Raw genomic sequence first — 25,519 nt, forward strand, 5'->3', positions numbered from 1 at the left:
AATATATTTTTAAGCAATTCCACACCCGCATCCGTAGTAGAACGACCCTTGGTAAATCCAAATTGTTTAGTGTGCAACAAGTTGTTTCTATTAAAATGGCTCAACAATTGACGTAATATTAACTTCTCAAAAATTTTACTCAAAGTGGGTAAAATTGAAATTGGCCGAAAATTTGATGGATCGGTTGTACTACCAGATTTAAACAATGGAATTACTTTACTAAGTTTCATCAAGTCAGGAAAAACACCAGATGCAACACAAGAGTTAAACACAGTTGCTAAATAAGGTGAAATTATTTCAATTATCGATGAGATTATCTGAACTGACAATCCCCAAAGGTCAGCAGTCTTCCAAAGGTGCATCTATAGAAACCAGTTTGATGATGATATACAAAGCCTTTTATTTTTAGACTAGCCGTTTTCCCGCGGTATCACCCGCGTCCCGTGGGAGCTACTGCCCGCACCGGCATAAAATATAGCCTATGTTACTCGCAGATAATATAGCTTTCTAATGGTGAAAGAATATTTAAAATCGGTCCAGTAACTTTTGAGTTTATCCATTACAACCAAACAAACAAACAAAGTTTTCCTCTTTATAATATGATGATGAGTATAGATTATAATTGGCATGTTCTACGATTTGTATGTGTATTAATTTGGTTTAACTTGTGGTTGCAAGACCTCAGTATGGAGAGATATAAATATATAATATCAGTTAGTTTATCAGTTCTCTTGTGCTGTGTTAGTTCTGAGCTTGATTTACCTGAAGGTGAGTGTTAATTTACCTGTTTGTATTTTGGTTACCTATGTTTGTTGTGATAATAGATTGAAAATAAACAGATGTGTACTATCGGTGGCAAAGGGGAAATGCATAGGGCTGGTAGACGCTCAGTGGGAAGGCTTACGTTAAGCAGTGGATACGTAGGTAATATACTAATATGATGATGAAGGAAACAGTCTATACCTATAAACCATACTCAGTAGACATTATAACAAGTTTGCCTTGGCAAAAACACTTATACAAATATTAGAAGTTCATCCGAGAACTTAACTTTCTAGAGATTCCTAAAATTCCTTCAAGTCTTTTTTTGTAGGATCATATTGCGAAAGTATGCTGTCTACAGCTATAGAATTCCAAAAACATATATTGAATAATCAATTTTTTATTAGGTTTGTTTTGTTTTTAGATATTTGGAAAAAGAAGCGCCGAAAACATGTTTCTTAGCAACTAAATCCGGTTTAATTAATTGTTTCTCTTCTTTTTTTCCATCTTAGGGTCTCCATGTGTCACTGATGGATACAACGGCACATGTGTTAACATATACCGTTGCTATACAGCGGGGTTGACCTTAATATATGTAAGTTTTTATTTGTCTTTTACTTATAAGCTTTTAGGCCTTATCTTCCAGAACAATGGGCGATATATCAACCAAAACTACTGAAACTTTGGGAGATCGTTATGGGATGTTCTACAGCTCAATAGTAGTCAGTAGATCTGTCAGTTGATCGGACAAAACCAAGATCATGTTCAATGAACTTGTTCTACCGGAACCGATTGCAATACACTGCGCCGTTCTCGAAGTTGTTCGGAAATATGTATACCTCGGGCAGACATTGCAGTTAGGTAGAAACAACTTTGAGGACGAGGTGAATAGGAGAATTCAGTTGGGTTGGGCTGCATTTGGGAAGCTACGTCGAGTCCTAACATCGTCGATCCCACAGTGCCTAAAGACAAAAGTCTTCAATCAGTGCGTCCTACCTGTCATGGCTTACGGAGCCGAAACGTGGACACTGACGGTACGGCTGGTCCACAAGTTTAAAGTCGCTCAGCGGGCTATGGAAAGAGCTATGCTTGGCATTTCTCTGAGGGATCGCATCAGAAATGAGGTAATCGTCAGAGAACCAAGGTCATCGACATAGCCCACCGAATTAGCAAGCTGAAGTGGCAGTGGGCTGGCCATATTAGCCGAAGAACCGATAACCGTTGGGGTAAACGAGTTCTAGAGTGGAGACCACGCCTCGGCAAACGTAGTGTAGGACGTCCTCAGGCACGGTGGTGTGATGACTTGCGCAAGACGGCTGGCAGGAGCTGGATGCGAGCAGCTGAAAATCGATCTCAGTGGCGTGCACTTGCAGAAGCCTATGTCCAGCAGTGGACTGCGATAGGCTGATGATGATGATGATCTGACAAAGACCCCGTGCCAGCCAGCCCTTTAAAAGTGAATGGAGACCTATGTTTAGAATGGTTCAGATAATGATGATGACCACGACAGGTTAGATTTCTGCTGTCTCGATTACCGAAAATTGGTGAACTAGTAGGTACTGCAGCGCGGTTTTTACTTAGCCTCCTGGATTTTCCTTAATCAGCTATCTACATACCATTATTAATTAAAGCTTAAGAGTTTGTTTGTCAGCCTGAACGATCTTATCTCAGGGACCGCTGGACCAATTCGAAAAATTATTTCAGTGCACATGGGATGCGAATGAAACCGCTGGCAGATGTTAGTTTGAACGGGAATCTTTTTCTTTTTAAGGCCAATGCTGGTTACGACATCAAGGACAGATTTCCACCACTGCCAGAATTCTGTTCTTATAAGAACAACGAGCCTATCGTCTGCTGCACGGATTGCGACCGTAATACCTCTTCGTAAGTCTCAATTTTCATATTCCAGCTTTTAAATCCGCTTATTTACAAACAACTTGGTGCTTTCGTACTTAAAAAGCTGCCTCTTACAGCCTTTTTCTCGTCCCACTGCTGGGCACAGGCCTTTTCTCACACGCAGAAGGATTGATTGCTCAATGCGGGTTGGTGATTTCAGACTTTATGGTTACCTCGAGATGTTTTCCTTCACCTATTTATCAGCCATTGGTGTCTAGGATGTAGTTAGAAAATACATAGGGTCAAACTTAGAAAGTTGCACAGATCACTAGCCTGACCTGGAATCGAACCCACACCCTCATACTCGAGAGGTGGTGTCAAATATTTAATTGATTACCATGTTTTTACAGGCTGAGAGACACAGTAGTTATACCAAAAGGGTTTTTGCGCACGAGAGGCGAATCTATTGCAATGAACAGTAGGTATATTTCCATTACCACGAACAAAATTATTGTTTCTACAGGTATTTTAAATGCTTTTGTTTTATCAATAAACAGCAAATGCCACATTAGACAATTAGTTCCAGAAATGAATCATAAAAGTCAAACGTGGCTTCAGCAGTTGGAATAGTTTTTGACAGTGTCAAATGTATGAGAAATTGATAATCCCCTGGCAGATTAATCTTAGGGCCGATTTTTCAATAGTCAGATATAACGTCAAGTATCTAACAGTGTTCGGGATACCCAGAACGTTGAACCTTTTTTAACACTATCACTAAAAACTGTAAAGTGGGAACCTCTTTGTGTTCGTGTTTTGTTTTATCTTTTTTTTAATTTTTTCGCTGTCAAAATAAGCCTCGCGGAATACAACACTTTTATAAATTTTCACGAAGCATTTTTATTAAATTTAACATACAGTCCTATTCATTGGTCCTTCGAGCCGGATAAAAAAGAAGAACCTATAACGGCCTACGTGGAGATCTATATAATTTGGAGAAACTGGACGCGGATATGCATACAGTGATGTTCACTGATAATCTTATTCATTGTAGGCAAAGGTACCCAGTGCTCTAAATATATAGGTAAGGTAATAGGTATTTCGGCTAACGGCCAGTTTCTTCATCAAAAGTTAAAGTTAAAGTAATGTCTAAAGTAAAAGTTACGGTCAAATTCGTTTTTTCAAGGCTAAAGTGACAGCAAAACGAATAGAAAAATTGAATTTAACCGTTACTTTTACTTTAGACATTACTTTAGCCATAACTTTAACTTTAACTTTTGATGAAGAAACTGGCCGTAAGTGAAAATTGTTAACGTTAGTACTACCTATTTATTTATTTAGGCTGTTGTAACCAGATAATTAATTTATCTGCAGTTAACTAACTTCAAACTTCAGTGCTAAACTAAGCAGAAACTAGGTGTGTTATGAACATAGTGATTATTGTAATACATCTTTAAGGGTTATTTTAGGTTTTCTGTTAAGTTTTCACTAATGTAAGTTAGTATCAGACAGTCTATTAGGTAGGTACTCTTATTTGTATACTTTAACTTGTTGTATTCCCTTATTATTATTTGCAAGTTTTATTTTTAAGTTTGTGAGACATTAAGAATTGGTATTAACTTATTTAACATTACAGTGTAATTAATACCGGTCTCCAAAATGACCGACAAGGAGTCAGTCAGAAAACGCGCGAGTTGCAAGGGTCGGTTGACAGCATTTACCAACTATGTCAACGAGTTGGATGAGTCATTGGATGCATCACAGGTGTGCGAATTGCAACTACGTTTGGGTAAGATGGAAAGTTTATTTTCACAATTTGACGAGGTTCAGTCAAAATTAGAGTGTTTAGCTGATGATGTCAATAGTCAACTACCGGAGCGTAACGAGTTTGAATCTAACCTCCCCACTCAGAGTCATTTAATGGTTACTTAAGCCATTCCTTAGTGAAGGATTTGTATGACATTCCGTCACTAAGGAGTGACTTAAGTAATCATTAAACGACTCTGAGTGTGGCAGTATGTATTATAAGATCTTTGCAAAGGTTCAAGACTTACTTACACGTAACTTGAAACCAACTAAGAATGAACCTTTGGAAAGTGATTATAGTTCAGCACAAACGCGTAATCGCAGGCTTGTTAAATTACCTACCATACAACTGCCTAAGTTTAGTGGTTCCTATGAGAAATGGTTGGAGTTCCATGACACATTCTCTAGCTTGATACATTGTAATGATGATATTGATGACGTCAACAAGTTTCATTATCTTAAAGCGTGTCTCGAGGGATCAGCTGCTGTTGTGATCCAATCCATTGAGTTTTCCGCCAACAACTATTCTGCGGCATGGAAGATATTATGCGAACGCTATGACAACATGCGGGTTTAAATAAACAACCACGTTGCAGCATTATTCAACCTCGAGACTGTTAAAAAAGAGTCTTCCGTACCTTTAAAACGTGTCATTGATTCTGTGAATAAGAATTTGCGTTCATTGGAATCGTTAGGAGAGCCAACAGAACATTGGGACACAATGTTGATTCACATGGTATCAACCAAATTGGATTCTAAAACCTTTCGAGAATGGGAAGAATTTAAAGGTAGGTTTGTTAAGGACAAGTCAGTTACTTTGAACATATTTTTTGACTTCTTGCGAAGCCGTTCAGATTTGTTAGAGACTATTGAAATGTCACAGATTAGTGCTAATAAGTCATCTTTTACTAACATTAAATATAAAAGCATGGTGTCTGTAACCAGTGCGTCAGATAAGCAGTCTAATTCATTTAAACATTGCCCGAAGTGTAGCGGTGAACATAATCTTAATAATGTTCACAATTTTTAGGTCTTAGTAATGAACAGAGGTTGGAGTTACTACCACAATATAAGATATGTTTTAACTGTTTCCGTTCGGGTCATTATGCAAATCGGTGCAAAGCAAGCGGCTGCAACGTCTGTAAGCGCAAGCACAACACTCTTGTTCACATTACTGATGGTGAATCTAACTCGTCAATTGAACCATCAACCTCTATCGGTAACGGCAATAACAGTAGTGAAGTTGCGAAGGCATTGCCCAATAACAACGTAACATTGTCGGCACAAGTTACGGCGGATGTACGAAATAAAGGAGAAGTTCTTTTGGCCACTTCATTGTTAAAACTCTATGATAGCAGTAACCGCGAACATCTTGGTCGTGCCGTTCTTGACAGTGGTAGTACGTCCTGCCTTATCACAGAAAAATTATGTAATTTATTAAAGGACAATGGGCACTTTGTATGGGATTTGGTACCCGCTCCAACAGTAACGTATGATATATCATTAGAAAGGTATTTGCGTGAAGAATAATGAAAACTATGGGGCCTGCCTCAATTAGCTGTCCGATCCGAGTAACGATAAAAATTGAATCGACATAGAAACAAGTATGTCATCCATATATGCAAATTCATTAAGAGGCATATTATGTCGTCAGTGTTATAATTTTAAACTCAGTTAATAGACATCTTACATTGTTTGAGATACACTCTATTATAATCTAAAGGTTGTAATAGTCTATGGAGTCATACTACGGAAACACAATCGTCATGTGATTTGACAAAAGTTCAAAACATTTCTATTCATCTTTTTTTAAGAAGAAATTCATCATTATCTCAGCAACTCTTGAGGAGCAAGATTAAGTCGTAATATGTACTATGTTAACATCGTCTCCTAACTTTTCAACCTTAATTGATTGTAAATACTGAAAGACTTTCATCAAATACATAACCTAGTTCTGCGTGAACTGCAAAGGTCTGCACAGTCTTTTTTTAAAGCAGTGGGCAGGCAAACATTTTAAGAAGGCCTAATTCCTGTTTTTTGTTACTTTACCAGTTTTTATTAAATACAGTTCGATTTAAGAACTACATCTACGTTGATGATTTATGAACATTACACATTCTATTAGTCGATGTCACGCGAAATGGACAAGGATTTGGGACTAGTCGTCATAGTAAACATTTTTTGCCTTGCCAAGACCTACGCAATGGTACTAGAATCAACACTGTTGGACAGGGTACCAAAACGCCCATCGTCCTTTACCGACTATTAAGGTTAACGAGACGTTAATGGGCATAAATAATTCCAACTCACTAATAAGTAAAATGTGTTGCGTTCCGATAAAATCATTGAATGAAAACTTTTCTGTAAACATTAATTGTTTCATCTTACCTTCTATCACTGAAGAAGTGCCTTGTCATCAACTTAATCTTAATGACATAAATATTCCGAGTGATTTATGCCTAGCAGATCCTCATTTTTATGCACCATCCTCTGTGGACTTGATTATAGGTGCAGATGTTTTCTGGGACATCTTGGGTACAGAAAAGATAATCCTCGGGATAGGTAAACCGGTACTATTTGAGACTAGACTAGGTTGGATAGTTTCAGGTCCTATGTTTAATAGTGGTCAAATGTCGCGTTCGCCCTCATTAATTTGTAATTTTACGAATATTCATCATTCTGAAGCTAATGTTTTACAGAATGACTCAAGTACCGATGACATTCAAAACCTTTTATTGCGTTTTTGGCAGCTCGAGGAAGTTAGTCATCAGTGTATTCTTTAGAACAAAAAATGTGCGAAGAACACTTTATTAAAAACACTACGCGTCTGAAAGATGGTCGTTTTTGTGTTAGAATACCTTTAAAACAATCATATCAAAGCTTAGGTGACTCTATATACAGAGCTAAGCAGTGTTTGCTTTCATTAGAGCGTAGGTTTAAGAGTCAACCATCATTTAAAACTCGTTATTGTGATTTTATGAAAGAGTATGTGGAGTTAAAACATATGTCGATATGTGTACCTAATCCACAGAAGGTTGCATATTTTATACCTCATCATGGCGTTGTCCGTGAAAGCAGTTTAACTACAAACCTTAGAGTGGTATTCAATGCAAGTAGTCCTACCACTTCTGGGGTATCATTTAATAATTTGCAAATGATAGCTCCTACGGTACAAGATGATTTAGGCCGTGTTTCCACTGACGCGGAGCTGGGCGGAGAGGAGCGGAGAAGAGCGGTGAAAATTGGTCAGTGTTTCCACTGAAGCGGAGCTGGGCGGAGAGGGGCGGGGAGGAGCGCAGCTGGGCGGAGAGGAGCGATGAGTGGTCAGTGAGCGGAGCAGGGCGGAGTGGAGCATACTTTTGGAATCGCTCATTTTTGCACTTAGTTACACTCAATCTCTCGGAAAGACCATACGTCATGTTGTCGCTTAAAAAGAAAAAAACAATCATTTTATACGACTAATACAACTAACGAAGACAACTGACACACTGCATGCGAGTCACGCACCGCGCCGCTCCGTACCGCTACGCTGTCCTCCACTCTGCACCCCAATGCACGCTGTCCTCCGCACTGCACCGCCTCGATGTATGAATATTCGCTCAGCTCTGCTCCACCCCGGTCGTACTGTTTCCATTGAAGCGGAGCGGAGATTTCAAGCATAGTCATTGGTCAATTTGTGCACTGCTAAGCTCCTCTCCGCCCCGCTCCGCGTCAGTGGAAACGCGGCCTTAGTCTCTATTATTCTGCGTTTTCGAAAACATAAATATATTCTCTCCGCAGATGTGGAGAAAATGTACCGCCAGATAATTGTGCATGAAGATGATAGGCATTTACAGCAAATATTATGGCGAGATGATTCCTCAAAACCTTTGGTAGCTTATCAGTTAAATACAGTCACGTACGGTACCGCTAGTGCACCGTATCTTGCTACCAGGTGTCTTAGACAGATAGGGCTCGACTGCATTGACAACCGAATTGCTGATATCATAAAGCATGATTTTTATGTCGATGATTTGCTTTCGAGCGGTGACACTATAGAGGAGGTTATTGATATTCGTCATAAGGTAACCGCAGAGCTGGCTTCAGCTGGTATGCCATTACATCAATGGAAGTCAAATAATTCTCAAGTATTACCTGATCATAAAGGTCATTCCTCATTAAGTTTAAATATTGGTTCACTTGAACCTTGTAAAACGTTAGGTTTGAGCTGGCATACTGAGACTGACGTCTTAGGTTATTCAATTAATCCCAATATTAATAAAGTAATGACAAAGCGTGGGATACTCTCTACAATCGCTCAAATTTTTGATCCACTGGGTCTATTAGCTCCTTGCATTATTGTCGTAAAAACCCTCATGCAAAAGCTTTGGGTATATAAATTGGGATGGGACGATGAGCTGCCGCCTGAAATATCCAGAATTTGGTCCAAGATCTTATGCGACTTACCGTTATTAAACTCATTGAAAATTCCACGGATCGTACTATGTGACTCGTATGAAAATATAGATTTGCACATATTTAGTGATGCATCAGAAATAGCGTATGGTGCATGCGTGTATGTTCGAAGTACGAATCATAATGGTGATGTACTAGTACGGTTGTTGACAGCTAAGAGCCGAGTAACTCCACTTAAACCAACTACTATACCAAGACTTGAACTTTGCGCGGTGTTGGTTGGTGTTTGTCTTTACGAAAAGGTGATAAACGCTCTTAGAACTAAAGTTAGAAGTGTCACCTTTTGGACTGACTCAACGATTGTTTTAGGTTGGATTAAAATGTTGCCAATAAAGTTACAACCTTTTGTACGTAACCGTGTCGCTGAGATATTGGACAAAACTGCGGTCTGCTCTTGGAGGCATGTTCCCACAGACTTAAATCCAGCTGACCATATATCACGTGGAACAGATGTAACTTCTTTGTCATCGTTAGACTTATGGTGGTCAGGCCCTGAATTTTTACGATATGATGTCTCTAAATGGCCTGATAATCCGACAGTTTCGATGAAAAAACGTCCTGAAATTAGGTCTGAAGTTTCTCTACTCGTTGCAAATAAGAATTCTCGACCTTTTTTTATCGACTTTGATAGATTTTCAAACTTCACTACACTCAAACGGTCAGTTGCATACGTTTTGAGATTTATAAGTCGTTGTAAAAAAGAGGAGTTATCTAAACATCTATTTCTTACCACTCATGAGTTAAAACAGGCTCTACATGTTATTATACGAATTTCACAAAAGGAATCAATCCCCGAATACGCACTGTTATTGAATAAAAAGGAACTACCCAAAAAGAGTCCCTTAAATAAGTTTAATGTGTTTTTAGACGACCAAAATTTAATTCGTGTTGGAGGTCGTCTTGATAATTCTCAATTTGCTTTCGATAAAAAGCATCCATTATTATTACAGTCCACTCATGTCGTTACACGATTATTATTTGATTTTATGCACAAAAAACTTATGCATGCTGGACCGCAGCTCTTACTCGCGTCCATAAGAGAGAATTTCTGGCCAATTGGTGGTAGACGATTAGCTAAATCAATTTGTAAGAAATGTATTGCTTGCTGTCGTACAAAGGGACAGGTAATTGCTCCTCTGATGGGTAACTTGCCACAAAAGCGCTTGATTCCGGGAGGTTACCCCTTTGAAACAGTAGGCGTAGATTATGCTGGACCTATTATGTCAGCCACTAGGCAGGGACGTGGATATCGTCTTACGAAAGTGTACATTGTTCTTTTCGTGTGCTTTACGACTAAGGCTGTACACATAGAGTTGGCAGGTGATTTAACAAGCAGCAATTTTTTATCAGTTTTGCGTAGGTTTGTTTCGCGAAGGGGAAAACCTAAACATATATACTCTGATAATGGGACCTCGTTTGTTGGTGCTTATCATGAACTTGGTAAGTTTTTAAAGGGTAGTTGCGATTCGTTATCCGGTGAGTTATCAAATGAAGACATTAACTTTCATTTTATACCTCCTTATTCTCCGCACTTTGGAGGTCTTTCGGAGGCCGGTATAAAGTCTGTTAAGTATCATTTAAAAAGAGTACTGGGCAATTGTAATCTAACATATGAGGAGTTGAACACTGTATTAGTCCAGATCGAAGCTATACTAAACTCTCGCCCACTCACACCACTCTCTTCCAACCCTAACGACTTGTCGCCGCTTACGCCTGGACATTTTTTAATTGGACGACCGCTGACATCACTTCCATCTTCAAACCTCGAGGACCGATCGTTGACTCAGTTAACCCGATATCAGCTTATAGAGCAACTTCGTCAGCACTTCTGGTCACGATGGTGTAAGGAATTTGTGTCGGAGCTCCAGCAACGAACGAAATGGCGATCCTGCACAAAGCCATTAGAAAAAGGAACTCTTGTGCTCATTAAGGAGGACAGGGCACCTCCTTTAAAGTGGCGCCTGGGCCGAGTCACAGAGGTGTTCCCTGGACATGATGGCATCAGTCGTGTCGCGGACATCATGATTTCAAGCGGTGATGTGGTTCGTCGGGCTTTCAGCAAGATATGCCCCTTACCTATAGCTCACTCGGAAGATTCTGGTTGAGAGTCGAGCTCTCAACGCCCGGGGGGATGTTCGGGATACCCAGAACGTTGAACCTTTTTTAACACAAACACTAAAAACTGTAAAGTGGGAACCTCTTTGTGTTCGTGTTTTGTTTTATCTTTTTTTTTAATTTTTTCGCTGTCAAAATAAGCCTTGCGGAATACAACACTTTTATAAATTTTCACGAAGCAATTTTATTAAATTTAACATATCTTTATCTGATTCTTTAACTAACCAATAAAGAGTTTCAATTTTTCAAAGTATAGTTACCCTTCAGTTTACTACCTGACCATTTTTTGTGACTAGCTTCACACTACATCTGTGTGAGCGAGACGCGCTTATGAACATTTACAGATCTAAGAAAGAGACAGACAACTTTCAACTTAATGACAGCGGTTGTCACATTTTAGAGGGAATCATAACCTTAAACTTTGACGACTCGTCTTCGTGTTAATATTTTGTTTCCGTTCGAATTTCTGGTTTGCTGTTTGTGTGTTGTGTGTAATCATGGAAAATATCGTAAAACGTGAACTTTCCACGAATTTTAACAAAAGCGAAATAAGATTATTGACTGAATTGGTGGCAAAACACCGTACTATAATTTAAAATAAGCATTGCAGCAATAAGCAGCAATAAAATTGCACAGTACTTTTTTCGAGACGAAATCTCCTATGAAATTTCTTATCATCTCATAGAGACGAATTGGTGCTGCAGCCGCTGCTTTCGGCGAATTCGACAAGAAGGTCTTTAGCTCCCATGACCTAAAGATATCCACAAAGGTCTCTGTGTATATGGCAGTTATGTTGCCTTGTATACTCTACTCAGCGGAAACATAGACACCGTACCGACGCCACATCAAGCAACTAGACCGCTTCCACCTCAAATGTCTGCGCAAAATATTAAATATCCGTTGGTTTGATCGTGTGCGTAACACAGAAGTGTTGAGGGAAGCCAATGTAGGTGGTATTGAAGCATACCTTATGAGGAGACAGCTTCGTTGGTGCGGGCATGTACTGCGCATGCCGGATACTAGAGTGGCCAAGCGCATCCTCTACTCCGAGTTGCAGGAGGGCAAGCGGAAACGTGGCGGACAGCTGCTGCGATACAAGGATGTGCTGAAGCGCCACATGAAAAGCTGTTCCATTGACCCGTCTCAGTGGGAGAATCTGGCATCCAACCGCAGAGACTGGAGAAGCCGCGTTAAAGCCAAAGTCTTTGACTTTGAAGCACGCCGGCTTTCTGAGTTGGATGCCAAACGAGATGAGTTGAAAGCTCGACCACCTGTAGCTATCAACTACAACTTTGTGGCTGGTACCCTGACATGTCCGCAGTGTGCGCGGACTTTCACGCACAAAATTGGATACTCCAGCCACATGAGAGCACACGCACGCCATTAGGGTCGAAGTAGTCGCCGTTGCCGAAATCGGCGTGGAAGATTATTATTATTATCCATTATTTTATAATTTAGGAAGCAAAAACACAAATATAACCTACAAAAACAAACGCGCGTGATTGCAGAAATGTCAAAATATCTGAGTTAACTGACCGTTAGCGTGCTACCGGGTCCGTAAAGGGCCAGATAAATTTAACGACTGGATAGAGAGGTTATCTGACCGTTAGGGCCTATCTGTCAATTGAAAAATTGAGATTAACGCTATCTGTGGAATAAACATTATCTTTCCCTTTATCTGACTATTGAAAAATCGGCCCTTAGTATAAAAAATGGTCTTTCTTACACTGGAACGTAGACTGAGTTCAAACACACTTTTTCAATTAATTCGCTGACAGAAAACTAAAATGCACTACCCGCATATAAGATAAATTATTAAGGGTTTTTCTGTTTTGAAAAGACTGTTTATGGAGTTTCTTGCCGGTTCTTTATGAGACCCACTGTTTGGAACCGAACAACTAGCTTGCCATTTCGAAAGAGCTCTTGTAAACCTATTTGAAAAAAAAAATACTTTGACTTTTCCAGAATGTTTTGATTATTTCCAAACTCTGCCGTACCGTTGCCGACATGGCGGCAATGTACAGTTGATAAAGTACTGGAAGGAGGACAAGCAATGTCACAAGTATGAAAAAAGCTTGGTCCTTGCGGTGGGAGGGAGGAAAGCGGAGAGGTGGGAGTTCCCACATATGGTACGTCTTTCGGCAACTGTAGTATTAGAATAACTAGGTGAGATGATTTGAGGCGGACCTGCTCGACAACAACTACTACTAAAAGGTGCGCTCCGAGGAATATTAAATAGCGGTGTTGTCTGTAATTATGACTAGGTGACTGCTGGCTGGCAACCTGTCTAACCGAATGTAGATGAGTACCTAGCCAGTTTTTTCAAACGGATGGGCTGCCTATCTGACTTCCTCAACCAGAAAAAATACTGGTGATCATAATGTTGAAAATAAATAAGAGTTAGATTTGAGTACCTAACTGTCATAGTTGTCACTCACGGATACACTTCATTACAATCAAATTGCATTGATAATTATTTATTTTCAGGCTTTAATTGGTTACGGGGATGACGTGAAGACAGCGGACTGGTTGTGTGGAGGCTCTATCATTAGTGAAAGATTTATACTTACTGCAGCTCATTGTACTTCTACAGGACCACTGTAAGTATCCTACAAACGAAATATCCAGTAGAACATACTTTAGGCAAATCGTCATCTCCCGAGCCTTTCCCCAACTACGTTGGGTTGGCTTCCAGACAGGATGCAGCTGAGTACCAGTATTTTACAAGGAGCGAATGCTTCTCTGATCTCCTCAACTCAGTTACCCGGGCAACCCAATAAGTACCCCTATGTAAGACTGCCTAGATTTGCCTTAGGCTAATGCTCAGAGACAATTAATTTTATTACTACACTTGAAAATTCAATTTCAGAGGTAACATATCATTTGCGGCACTTGGACTCCTGAGAAGAACCGATCCCAAAGAGTACTGGAAAGTTTATAAAATCAAGAGGATCGTGATTCATCCAGAGTATAAAGCACCTTCCAAGTACCACGATATAGCTCTTTTGGAGACAGAAAATGAGTAAGTTTAACAAATGTATTTTTGATTCAGTCCACCAGGACTTCGGTCGGTCTTCATCTGAAATTATAGAATTTAAAAACTAATTCGTATGTACAAACAAATATTATTTTTTGTACATCCAAAAGCATTCGATATGTATTGATGTAGGTATATTCTAATTTATATAGTAGACATTGATTGAACGCCGACTCTCGGAAACCATGTAATGTGACGATCAACAACTGTTTTTCTCACAATATATTTACATTAATTGAAAATAAAATAAAATAAACTTATGCATATATATATATATACAACTTAAAACTAATACAGTGCATCAAAAAATTGCTCCTCATCGCTGTCACTGGGTAATGTACCCAAAAGACTGGCAGCATTGCCACGTTGGATGGCAATGCTCAACCTCTGTGCGAAATAAAAGCCAGCCTTTGGGTCCCGGGAAGTGTCAACCAGGCGCTGGGAAATATCCCTGGCAAGAAGGTGCGCCCTCGGACCCCACGGCCCTAGAGTTTCAACCCCAAACGGCTCAAACATGTAATTGCCTATAAGGTTACTATATTTGCGCCGCTTGAGGTTCTCTGCTTGTGCAGCGGCGGAGCCAGCACAACATGCAGTCCCGGGAAGGTGAGATGGCGCAAGAGTGTCGACGCATGTCGCGTCCCACACTAAAGTCCTACCCACCTTCCACGGAAATAGCGACATGCCGTCTGGTCTCTTGCCATCGTCGCGTACCAAGCCATTTGGTTCGAGTACGGCTGGCACGCCGACGGCAACAAGAGCGCGACGGATCACGTCGTTTATGTTGGCATGTCGTGGTATGCGGCCGGCACTCCGGCTGCACGACAGGCCGTGGTGACCGAGGCTGTTGACAACTTCCCCGCAGTGGCAGCGATGAGGAGAGCAGCATGGAGCACCTAGTCGGAGGCAAACGACGAGTCTGAAGGTGGTGTCATCAAACATGGTGCCTGTGTTTGAGGACGGAAGTGCAAGAAGCCATAGACCCGACTTCCATTCACCCACAGCCAGTAGGCGCGCTCGCTCTGCAGAAGTAATTGACGTATCGATTAAACTTTTCCGTATTACTCTGCAGAGCGGCTCATCCCACTGTCTCTGGGAGGACAGGTTGGCGGGTAAGTCGGTGTTCGGGCATGCGACTTTCCAAGCATTTAAAGCCTCAGTCAGGCTTGGCACCTCAAAATTGACCAGTGTGGTGGGTAATATTTTCCTGATCAATTTCTCAGTGCCATGGACCGAGGAAATAAAGGCTGGTAAACTTACACTGGAAATTTTACGGACGCCAAGTCCTCCCATACGGATGGGAAGAGTCGCTTGAGACCAAGCTCTGTCGTCCAAGGCCACATTTAAAATGGATGATAGTGTATGTCGTATAATTTCGTCGATTTTGTCCAAAAGGCTGGTGTGCTTCCATAAATGGGAAGCACGCAAGTTATACGTAAATTTTGGTCCAAAACAGCAGTACCGTATGATGGTGATGGCTGCATGCATATTAATTTTGAGTAGCCTTTCCGAAACATTATTAAAATTTTGAATTTTCTTCTCAATAAAATCCGAAAATGAATCTTCCAGTATAGGCGATCCAAGGAGGCAAAGAGAACTTTGGTCTATCGGTTTAATTTCAGGAGCTATTGAGAGGAAATTTTGAAGAATAGTCTGTCTGTCAGTCGAGTCGGATATAAAAAGTTCACATTTAGAAAGGTTGAGGTCGAGGCCAATGTCGTGGAATTTATCTCTTAGGAAAACTAAGTCATTAAGAACAGTATCTCTGTTGCCTCCCAGGGTCCCGTCGTCGAGATACCACACGTTAAATTCAGAATTTAGCTGCCGAATAATTGGGTTAATCGCCAAACTAAAAATCACAGGCCCGAGTGGATCACCTTGTTGACAGCCAACAGCGGATTCTAATAGGTTGTTCCGATATAATAATTTTGCATTGCCAAAGAAAACTGTAAATTTTGGGTATTTCTTTTTTGACTTCTGCCAGCAAGGTGTCCCTATTCACCGAGTTGAAGGCGTTCTTGATGTCAACCTTCAGGATGACATCTCCTTTCCCATGATTTAGATAGGTCGACAGGGCGTGTACGGCAGCCTCGCAGCCCCCTTTCGAGCCGTAACCTAGCTGCAGGGGCTGAAATTTGTCCGAAACTTCCTCACTACAAAATTTAGAGCAGATTTTGGCTACCATACGACGGTAAGTAGTCCCCACGGCAATTGGACGAATACCGCCATCCTTTTTGCGCAGAGCACATAGATTGGCTCCGTACAAAACGTCGATGACGGTTTCGTCCACCTTGCCGGAGAGCATAAGGTTGGTCAGGGCCGTAAGCTCCTTTAAGAGCGACTCACCTGCTTCCCCGGCGCTTGGGCAGGTGAGATCCTTTAGATGTTGCGGACTCAAGCCGTCGAGGCCGCCACTGTTTTTCTTAAACATCTTCAGTAAAAAATCTGCAAAATTTCCCTAGGTGAAGGAAGTGCCACAAGGTTATATACTGGGCCCTATTCGTTTTACCTCTGTCGCTTGCTCATGTTTTAAAATACTGATCTGTATAAAAGATGTGTCTGCTAATATTCGAATATATAATATATAAGAAAATATAATATAATACTAGATTTCGCCTGCGAGTTTGTCTGTGTTCCTATGGAAACTGAGAACCGCACCCGGATAAAAAGCCTTATCTGCATGCCTAAGTCCATCTCACTCAGTCATTTATTATTCCAAAACAAATGAATTCAAATTCGCAGTTAATTAAGGGTAATAAAATAAGGATTGATTTTAGGATTAACTTTGGTCACGATCTACTCCCCGCGTGTTTGAGAATTGATGATGAAGACACGTCTACTGGAGAAGCCGCTGGATGGGGTCGCCTGGGCTACAGGCAGGCTCTGGCTGATACTTTACAAGTTGTAAGCAGTTTAATATCAGTTTAGTTTACTTATCTCATTAAGTAATTGTGGTGTTACAGAACATCAAAAGTTACTTATAATTGGGTGCTAATTAAACAGGCTTCTTTTTAATATCATTATTCGCCGCCAGAAATGTATGTTGCCATCTAAATTACTAAGTCAGCCACAATTAATAAAGCGTCGAGCATCTTGATAATACTATCTTAGCCACGAGTTATCTTCCACCCTAAATACAACTCAGCGTGATGGTTATTTTTTTGCATCTAAATTTGTAGCATGCATTCTAATAGTAAACTTCTTAGATACTATTAGATGACATCAGAATATATTTATTTAGTTTCTAATTTTTTAACTCGTACTGAGCATTTTGTTTAAAATATAACACATCCCATATTAATTGACCCAGCATGGAAGCAAGCATGCAACCTGCAGCAAGCATGGCTTCTGTCACGGCTCCGGCGCTGCGGGGCTCCGGCGGTCCCATGCGAGATTATCATCGCAGATGGTTTTCACGCTCACCACCGCAGCTCAGCCGCAGCGGCGAGCCTTAAAACTACCTGCGCCTCAGCTCGCAGGCCGCCTCGCCCCTCCGCGCCTACGCGGTTTTGAATTGCACTCTAGGGGTAGGGCAGACAAGACTACGTGGAGTCGGTTTTGCAGCGATTCGTTTTCGTCGCTAACTTCAATTTTTAATACAATGTTTTTTAATTGAAGGTTATAAATGGCAATATGCTAATTAAAATGAATCCAAATTAAATTCTACCATCAAAAAAAAACGAGCCAAGAAAAACGTTGATCTCGTTTTCTTGGCTCGTTTTTGTAAAAATGAGGCCGAGTTAGTAAATTAGATGACAATGTATAAATAAGAAGGATAAGTTACAATAATTGATGATCTTTTATTGAAGCTTTCTAGTAGTTGGCGTTGTAAAAAAGACGAATTAGTTTATATAAAATTAGAAGTTTAATCATGTGTCCAATAAATAATTTTGTGGCTAGACTTATAATTTCTCCTTATAATTTTAGGCATTTTAACAATAAGACTTAAAAAATCTAATAAACTGATTAAAGTAGGTTTTCAATTTGGGTGTAATTTTTTTTGGCCGACATCACAAATCATTAAAAGGGATACAATACAACTTTTCACTTCGTTTGCAGGTCTTTGTTTATTTTGCCACCGACTTCTAGAGCCAAGTGAAAAGTTTTATTGTGCTCTTTCAGTATTTTGCGGAGTCAGTTTCTATATTTTGTAAATAAGTTAATTTTCTCAGGTGCGCCTTTCGGCGTTCAGCGAAGCTGAATGTTCATCACTGTACCCGCCACACAGGCTGTTAGCTCGAGGCTATGACCACGAGAAACAAATGTGCTTCGGGTCTGTGCGAGGGGAAGTCATTGATACTTGCGAGGTATACTTGCTGCTATGCTTCAAGAACTTGCACTGTCTCTTAGTATTTGCAATGTTTGTGTAACTTGTAACTTTGAGTTGAATAGACTTCTTCTTATCGAGTGAGCTAGCCCTAGTGTCAAAGTTTTCTCAAATCCACCTGACGGCTTCTGACTTGGAAATTTAACAACGGCTGCTACTGTTAAGCACTCTGGGATGCCAGCTTTATTTGTCCTCCCAGGCTCGAGGGTGTAGCACCAAACATTTCCAGACAACGGGCTGCTTTGTGAAAGCACAAAGCGATGAATAGACTTACCTATAATTGTTTACAAGACCTTTATCTAGAGATAAAAAGCTCATATTTGTTAATTTCCTATATCCATAGGGAGACAGCGGTGGACCCCTTCAATACAATAAAGATTTGATTAGATGCCTCTTCCACATCATTGGAGTGACCTCTTACGGCAAGGACTGTGGCATCCCAGGGTCGGCTGGCATGTACACCAGGGTTTCCCATTACGTACCCTGGATTGAGAGCATCGTCTGGCCTGAAGAAACTGAAGCGAAAAGAAATAAGGATAATATGTGGCTGGATAAATGGCTGAATCCCAATTAACATTGTTATTTATACAAAACAAACCCTGAGTTGCTGGAAGTTTATACCACTACTAATGAAAATATTCTGCCCAAAATTATTTTCTAAAGTCACGGTCTGAACACTGTAACTAAGTGACCGTACTCAATACATATTAAAATAATTTAGTACTTACTTGTTTTATTGTAATCAAGTACATCTAAAATATTACATTTCACATGTAAACCTAATATGAAATACCAATCATACGGTATGAAAAAAGTGTGTAAGCATAATAAAACTTACTTTAAGGATAAATAATTCCAAAAATTTACTTTGACCTGTAACTAGCTTTTACCAGGTTAGTGAAGCTTTGCCACTAAGGTAATGTTTCTACGGACGTGCATACCTAAGGCCCGGTATCCACCAAAGCGGAGAGGAGAGGAGACGAGAGGAGATGTGTTTGAATAAACCCATCCGATTTCGTTATTTCCACATCTCTTCTCCGCTTAGCTTTGGTGGAAATGGGTCAAGCGGAGAGGAGAGGAGATGTCTCATTTTTCTATAGAATTTTGAGCGAGTGAGCAAGCGGCGCGGCAGAGCGGAGAAGTGTCTAGTCGGGCGGCCGGGCCGGGGACTGGTAGAAATTATTCCTTGTTACCTTGTAAGATTTATGAAAACTCATCATCAAACTCTCGAAACAGTGTGGCATATTCGCCATGACTGTGACATTTTATATGGTTTCTTATCCAGAATCTATGCTGCCGTCGATACTTTAAATGTTGAAGAATTAATTGTGTTTCTTCAACCCCTAATTCTTCTTCCTCAAGCAAATTCAGTTATAACTTTTGTAACGACATGATGTCTTCCTTTCGTAGACAACATCTCACATCTCTCCGCAACGCATCTCTTCTCCGCTTTGGTGGAAATAACCTGCCAGCTTCGCGGCACATCTCCTCTCGTCTCCTCTCCTCTCCGCTTTGGTGGATACCGGACCTAAACGTTGGACACAGGACGGTGCCAACCCGACCGGCAATGAATGAGGGCGAACCTATGTGCCTATGGGAGGGCCCATAGATTATACACTAATACTGGAGGGCCTATGTTCAGCGGCCTATAGCTCAGAGAATGATGATGACGATATTTTGTATTAAAACACCTCTTCTTTGTAATAGAGCTCTCTATTGCAGATGGGCGTGTCCTTACTGGAAGTATTTTATAGATCTCGAATTTGGTACCCATCTGATGTTCCATGTCCAATTTTGTTTTATAATTGTATAGGTAATGTTTTTTTTTAATGTTTCAATCAACAATTTAAATGGATAAATAAAAAAATCCTACTTACATGTAAAAAATATATTATATATCTCGATACCCGTGTACTTCATCAGATAACGTTTAAATTGAAACATTACAAATAGTTGTAGTCATTTATTATTAGGCATATAGCAATTATTCACACTTAACATCTGGTAGGTACCTAATTTCCTAGTCGTAGTAAGTATAATTATAGTTGTACATACGGCTTTTAATTATGTTTTATGTAGAAGTTGAAAAGAAAATTAAATTGAAGTGATAAGTATAATTAACGCAAAATTGAAAACGGACATTTACTTCATTTTGTGCAACCGTGCAAAAGACGACAAGAGACTAATATGACCGACAGGGTACGTATCCTTAAATTCCAAAAATATATTCATTATTATGCTTAATGAAAACAAACTCTTATAACTTCTTACTTGATGGATTTAAATTAAGTTCAGAGTAAAATAAATTAGTTTTCGACGGATCGAGACCAGGGGATGGTCTTATTAAATCGATAAAGACACAGTTTCGGCAGCAGGCGGGCAATAAAGGGCATATGTTTTTTTAATAATATTTCGATTAAGTTATTTAAATGAAATAGTTGTATTCTTAGGGGACCGTGAAAGGTGCCGATAAGTACATTTGCACGTAACCATGCTGGGTTATTAATGCCCGTTGTTCGACAGGCACACCTCTGCTAACTACCACCCAGGCTGGCTGGAATACAACACTTCATACAATGAAAAACGTGCCGTTAATCTTGCTGTATCAGGCAGTGGTAAGTTTAATATAATAGGTAATTTATTTCATCCATATTTTTTTTGTAATCACAGCATTTTTCTCTTGCGCTTACCTGGCACAAGACGGGAGCATACAAAAGTTTATGCACTATATAAGGGCACCAAATTGCGCATCACTGCTGTAACGTGGCAGCTCTGACAACATCCTGAAAGTGGTATTATACTGAACTGTGGGAATGTGATATACCTCATTCGTATACTGAACCTAAGGGTGTTTATCAGCATCATTGTCCTACCCTTATCCCAATTTTATTTGTGATCTATGTCTTCTTCTTTAATTCTCTTCTATCTGCAGTCATCTCACAAGCAATATTCTTTCTCACCATATCCACTTTCACACAATCCATCCATCGTTACTTTGATAATCCTATTTCACAATATCCATCCACGTTCATACCTAAAACCTTCCTCTCAACTCGTTGTCGGTTAGACTGGAAGCTAACCACAAATTTTTTTTAAGGACGCCAAAAATCATCAAATGACCCCTCCCGCTGTGGGTTACCAGCGGTGAGGGAGTGCCCGACTCTCACTGACTCAAAACCGTCTTGTTCCGACGTAGGCCTTTTATGTACCAGGGCCGCGGTAACCCTTTCGAACAATCCCGCAGCCCAAGTTAGCCCCAACTTAGCTGACAAAAGTCTAGGCAAATGACGATTTTCCAGTCTCTGTTGCCAACTCTCAACAAGGGTACCTCTTCCGTTATGCTCACTGCCAAGGCGTCCATAATAAGTAGGACAGGAAATGACGTAAACAATTATAGGGATCATGCCTTATAGAGCCTCATTTTCACAATTGGTAACCTGAGCACCAGCTTACTGCATCAGACTGACAACGTCAACCATTTTTATATAGGTACTGAAATAACAGTTTAATTTCGTTTCAGTTGATTCTTGTTTGCAAAGAATCTTTATGTCAAGCTGATGAAGCGTGTGAAGAAGCAGGTATAAAATATGAAAGAAAAGACATTCATAAAGAAGGTAAATACCATCCAGAAATAAAACGGACTTTGCGAAACGTCTACTTGCGTGGTCAAGACCAGGAAGAGATAGCAAATATAAGTGTTAACTCTCGTATGGATATCGATGACTGCCTCTGCACGGGTGCCAGGGATTTAAACTTTTTTTGTATTTCCACTAACGACGCCGGCAACATCTTTTCTTTAAAATACAATGGCGTAGCAAAGTTTAGCCTTCAAGATATTCTGAAAGCTTACCTAATGTATATTGTCAATGTGAACAGAGGAGTTAATCAAAATATTGACATTAATAAATCTACGATGGATCATAATTTCCAAATCAATATGGAGGCATTTAAAAATTTCGATATAAATAAGATCCAATTTGGTTCAAATACAGGAAATGATGTATTTGACATAACAGGATTCCTAAAATATTTTAATGAAAATAATAATAATAATCAAGCTAATCTGCAAATTCACGGAAATAATAATGTAGGTTTTAAACATATCACCGCCCCACACCAGAATATTGATGTGAATCAAAATATTATAAATCAAAATGATGTTGGTGGAAATGAAAATATTTATGTTGAATATGATAATGGCGGAGGTGCGATAGCTGATGACAGAAGTGCTGTTGTGAACCAAGTTAACCAGTTAATTGCCGGTGTCTTCAAGTCCAAATCTGTTATCAATACGAATGCTAATCTCAACTCTCAAATACAGGAGTTTATAAATATCTTAATCAATAACTTAAACCAAAATCAGGGGTACAATTCCGAGTTAATTATCACTTCAAACTATGATATAAAAGCTAAACTAGAAGCTTTAAGACAAATTCTAATCGAAGCTACTGCCAACGGAAATGGTAATGTTACTGTTTACACAAATGGAGTCCAATTCGATGTGCAAGCTGCTCTTGAAACAATTTCAAATGCTATAGCATCTGTAGAAGAGAAACTACGAGCTGAGGCCGAGGCCAAAACTCAGGAGCAAAATAATCAAGTTAATCAACAGAACAAACAGAAGGCTCTTGTGAACCAAGTTAACCAGTTAATTGCCAGTGCATTCAACTCACAAACTGTTATCAATACGAATGTTGATCTCAACTCTAAAATACAAGAGTTTATAAATATTCTAATCAACAACTTAAGCCAAAATCAAGGGTACAATTCCGAGCTAACTGTCACTACATATTTTGATATAAAAACTAAACTAGAAGCTTTAAGACAAATTCTAATCGAAGCTACTGCCAACGGAAATGGTAATTTTATTATTTACACTAATGGAGTCCAATTCAATGTGCACGCTGCTCTTCAAGCAATTACAAATGCTATGGCGTTTGTAGAATCGAAATTACAAGCTGAGGCTGAGGAGCAAACTAATCAAGTGAATCAACAGAACCAACAAAGGGCTATTGTGAACCAAGTTAACCAGTTAATTGCCAGTGCATTCAAATCACAAACTGTTATCAATACGAATGTTGATCTCAACTCTAAAATACAAGAGTTTATAAATATTCTAATCAACAACTTAAGCCAAAATCAAGGGTACAATTCCGAGCTCACTGTCACTACATATTTTGATATAAAAACTAAACTAGAAGCTTTAAGACAAATTCTAATCGAAGCTACTGCCAACGGAAATGGTAATTTTGCTATTTACACTAATGGAGTCAAATTCAATGTGCACGCTGCTCTTGAAGCAATTATAAATGCTATGGCATTTGTAGAATCGAAATTACGAGCTGAGGCTGAGGCTAAAGCTCAGGAGCAAACTAATCAAGTGAATCAACAGAACCAACAAAGGGCTGTTGTGAACCAAGTTAACCAGTTAATTGCCAGTGCTTTCAAATCACAAACTGTTATCAATACAAATGTTGATCTCAACTCTAAAATACAAGAGTTTATAAATATTCTAATCAACAACTTAAGCCAAAATCAAGGGTACAATTCCCAGCTAACTGTCACTACATACTTTGATATAAAAGCTAAACTAGAAGCTTTAAGACAAATTCTAATCGAAGCTGCTAACGGAAATGGTAATTTTGCTATTTACACTAATGGAGTCCAATTCGATGTGCGAGCTGCTCTGGAAGCAATTGCAAATGCTATAGCATTTGTAGAAGTGAAATTAAGAGCTGAGCAAGTGAATCAGCAGAACAAACAACAGGCAAATATCCAAATCCAAAGTGGAAAACAAAGCCATTCTAAAAATTCAGCACACCATACCTCCGTGTATCATGGTTCTAGTGGTGGGCAGAGTGTTTTCTATGGAGGCGGTGGATACAACTTTGGACAATTTGGTCAAGGTGGATTAGTGGGTGTGGATGGTGGTACACTTGGGGTAATTGGGCTCAACGGTGGAAGTATAATAGGTCTCGATGGAAGTAACTCGATAGGCATGGGTGGCGGAGGCATGATCTCTGGAGGCTCGATGGGTATGGGCGGCGGAGGTGCGATGGGTATGGGGGGCGGAGGTGTGATGGGCATGGGCGGTGGAGGAGCGATGGGCCTAGGCGGCGGTGGTGGGATGGGTTTCAGTGCAGGAGGAGAGATGGGTTTCAGCGCGGGAGGAGGGGTGGATTTCGGCTCAGGACGAGCGATGGGCATGGGTGCAGGAGGTGCGATGGGCATGGGTGCAGGAAGATCGGTGGGTAGGGGCTCACATGGTTTAAGGGGCTTTAATTTTGGTTCCATGGGATACGGCAGAAGAGGCCTGATAGAAAATCCACCAAGTGACAGATATATAGAAGACTCCAACTATCAAGATCCTGCAGGGCATTCCCTGAATAGTCCATTATAATAGAAGCGACTTGTATTAATGTGATGTTACGACTTTAAGACATGGTACTGCTACTTAATACCGAGGTAATCGATATCATTAATCATATTGTATATTATCAGAAGCTATATAAATACACTGATGTTAAAAGAACGCTGGCATTTTTAATTAAGTTATACTACTGATTCTTGTTTTCAACTTGACCCCTCGGTGTCTACTTTACCAAACACAATGGTAAACAGATTGAAATATTACATTTTCACATAAGTACAGGGCTTTGGTCAAAATGCTAGGAATACTAGGAATCATGGAACTAAAGTAAAATATGGATAAAATCTGCAATTAATGTAAATTAAGAGAAAATCTAATCGTTGTTACGTGTGTACTTCCATTCATCTTTATACTGATTTATAAGCCCAAACCGACTATCAGCCGACTAAAAGTTTGTAGTGTGCGCGTACTCTAACTGAGCTTTAAAGCTAAGCATCCACTTGTCGGTATCGTACGCAACGGACGTATCGCACGCAACGGATCATAGTATTATTTATATAGAAACTCATATGAGTGCATCCACCTGTCCGCGTCGTACGCATCGCACATCGACAATGCCGACACCTATGCTCCGAGAGGCAACTTTTGCGATGCCTGCCAATGACGTCATACGTAATGCCGATCAGTGGACGCAGTCCGCGCGCTCGCTCTCCATGTTCCGATCTCTTCTTGAATATGTTGTGTACCCAGATACTATGTTTTCTTTTGTTGGCTTTTTTTCCAAATCTTCCTGTTCTGTAACAAATAAGCTATA

At 40.0% G+C, this 25,519-nt stretch overlaps 2 protein-coding genes across 3 annotated transcripts; both read left to right on the forward strand.

The window, feature by feature from the left end:
* The first annotated feature begins 613 nt into the window (after positions 1-613).
* Positions 614-19,062, forward strand: LOC124642714 (serine protease snake-like). 2 transcript variants are annotated; one of them, XM_047181316.1, is made up of 10 exons: positions 614-768; positions 1,275-1,357; positions 2,534-2,646; positions 3,009-3,076; positions 12,937-13,100; positions 13,459-13,571; positions 13,841-13,993; positions 16,786-16,912; positions 18,181-18,315; positions 18,679-19,062. In XM_047181316.1, the coding sequence occupies exons 1-10, from the start codon at positions 687-689 to the stop codon at positions 18,907-18,909; spliced, it is 1,269 nt and encodes a 422-aa protein (XP_047037272.1). In that variant the 5' UTR covers positions 614-686; the 3' UTR covers positions 18,910-19,062. The 2 variants fall into 2 exon arrangements, with proteins under 2 accessions (XP_047037272.1, XP_047037273.1); XM_047181317.1 differs by lacking the exons at positions 614-768; positions 1,275-1,357; positions 3,009-3,076.
* A 3,210-nt stretch (positions 19,063-22,272) lies between these two features.
* On the forward strand, positions 22,273-24,735 carry LOC124642707 (keratin, type I cytoskeletal 9-like). Its single transcript, XM_047181310.1, has one exon. It carries the CDS (start codon positions 22,273-22,275, stop codon positions 24,733-24,735), a length of 2,463 nt encoding a protein of 820 aa, XP_047037266.1.
* Positions 24,736-25,519: the final 784 nt, after the last annotated feature.

Source organism: Helicoverpa zea, chromosome 25 (assembly GCF_022581195.2).
Source record: "Helicoverpa zea isolate HzStark_Cry1AcR chromosome 25, ilHelZeax1.1, whole genome shotgun sequence".
Taxonomy (NCBI): Eukaryota; Metazoa; Arthropoda; class Insecta; order Lepidoptera; family Noctuidae; genus Helicoverpa; species Helicoverpa zea.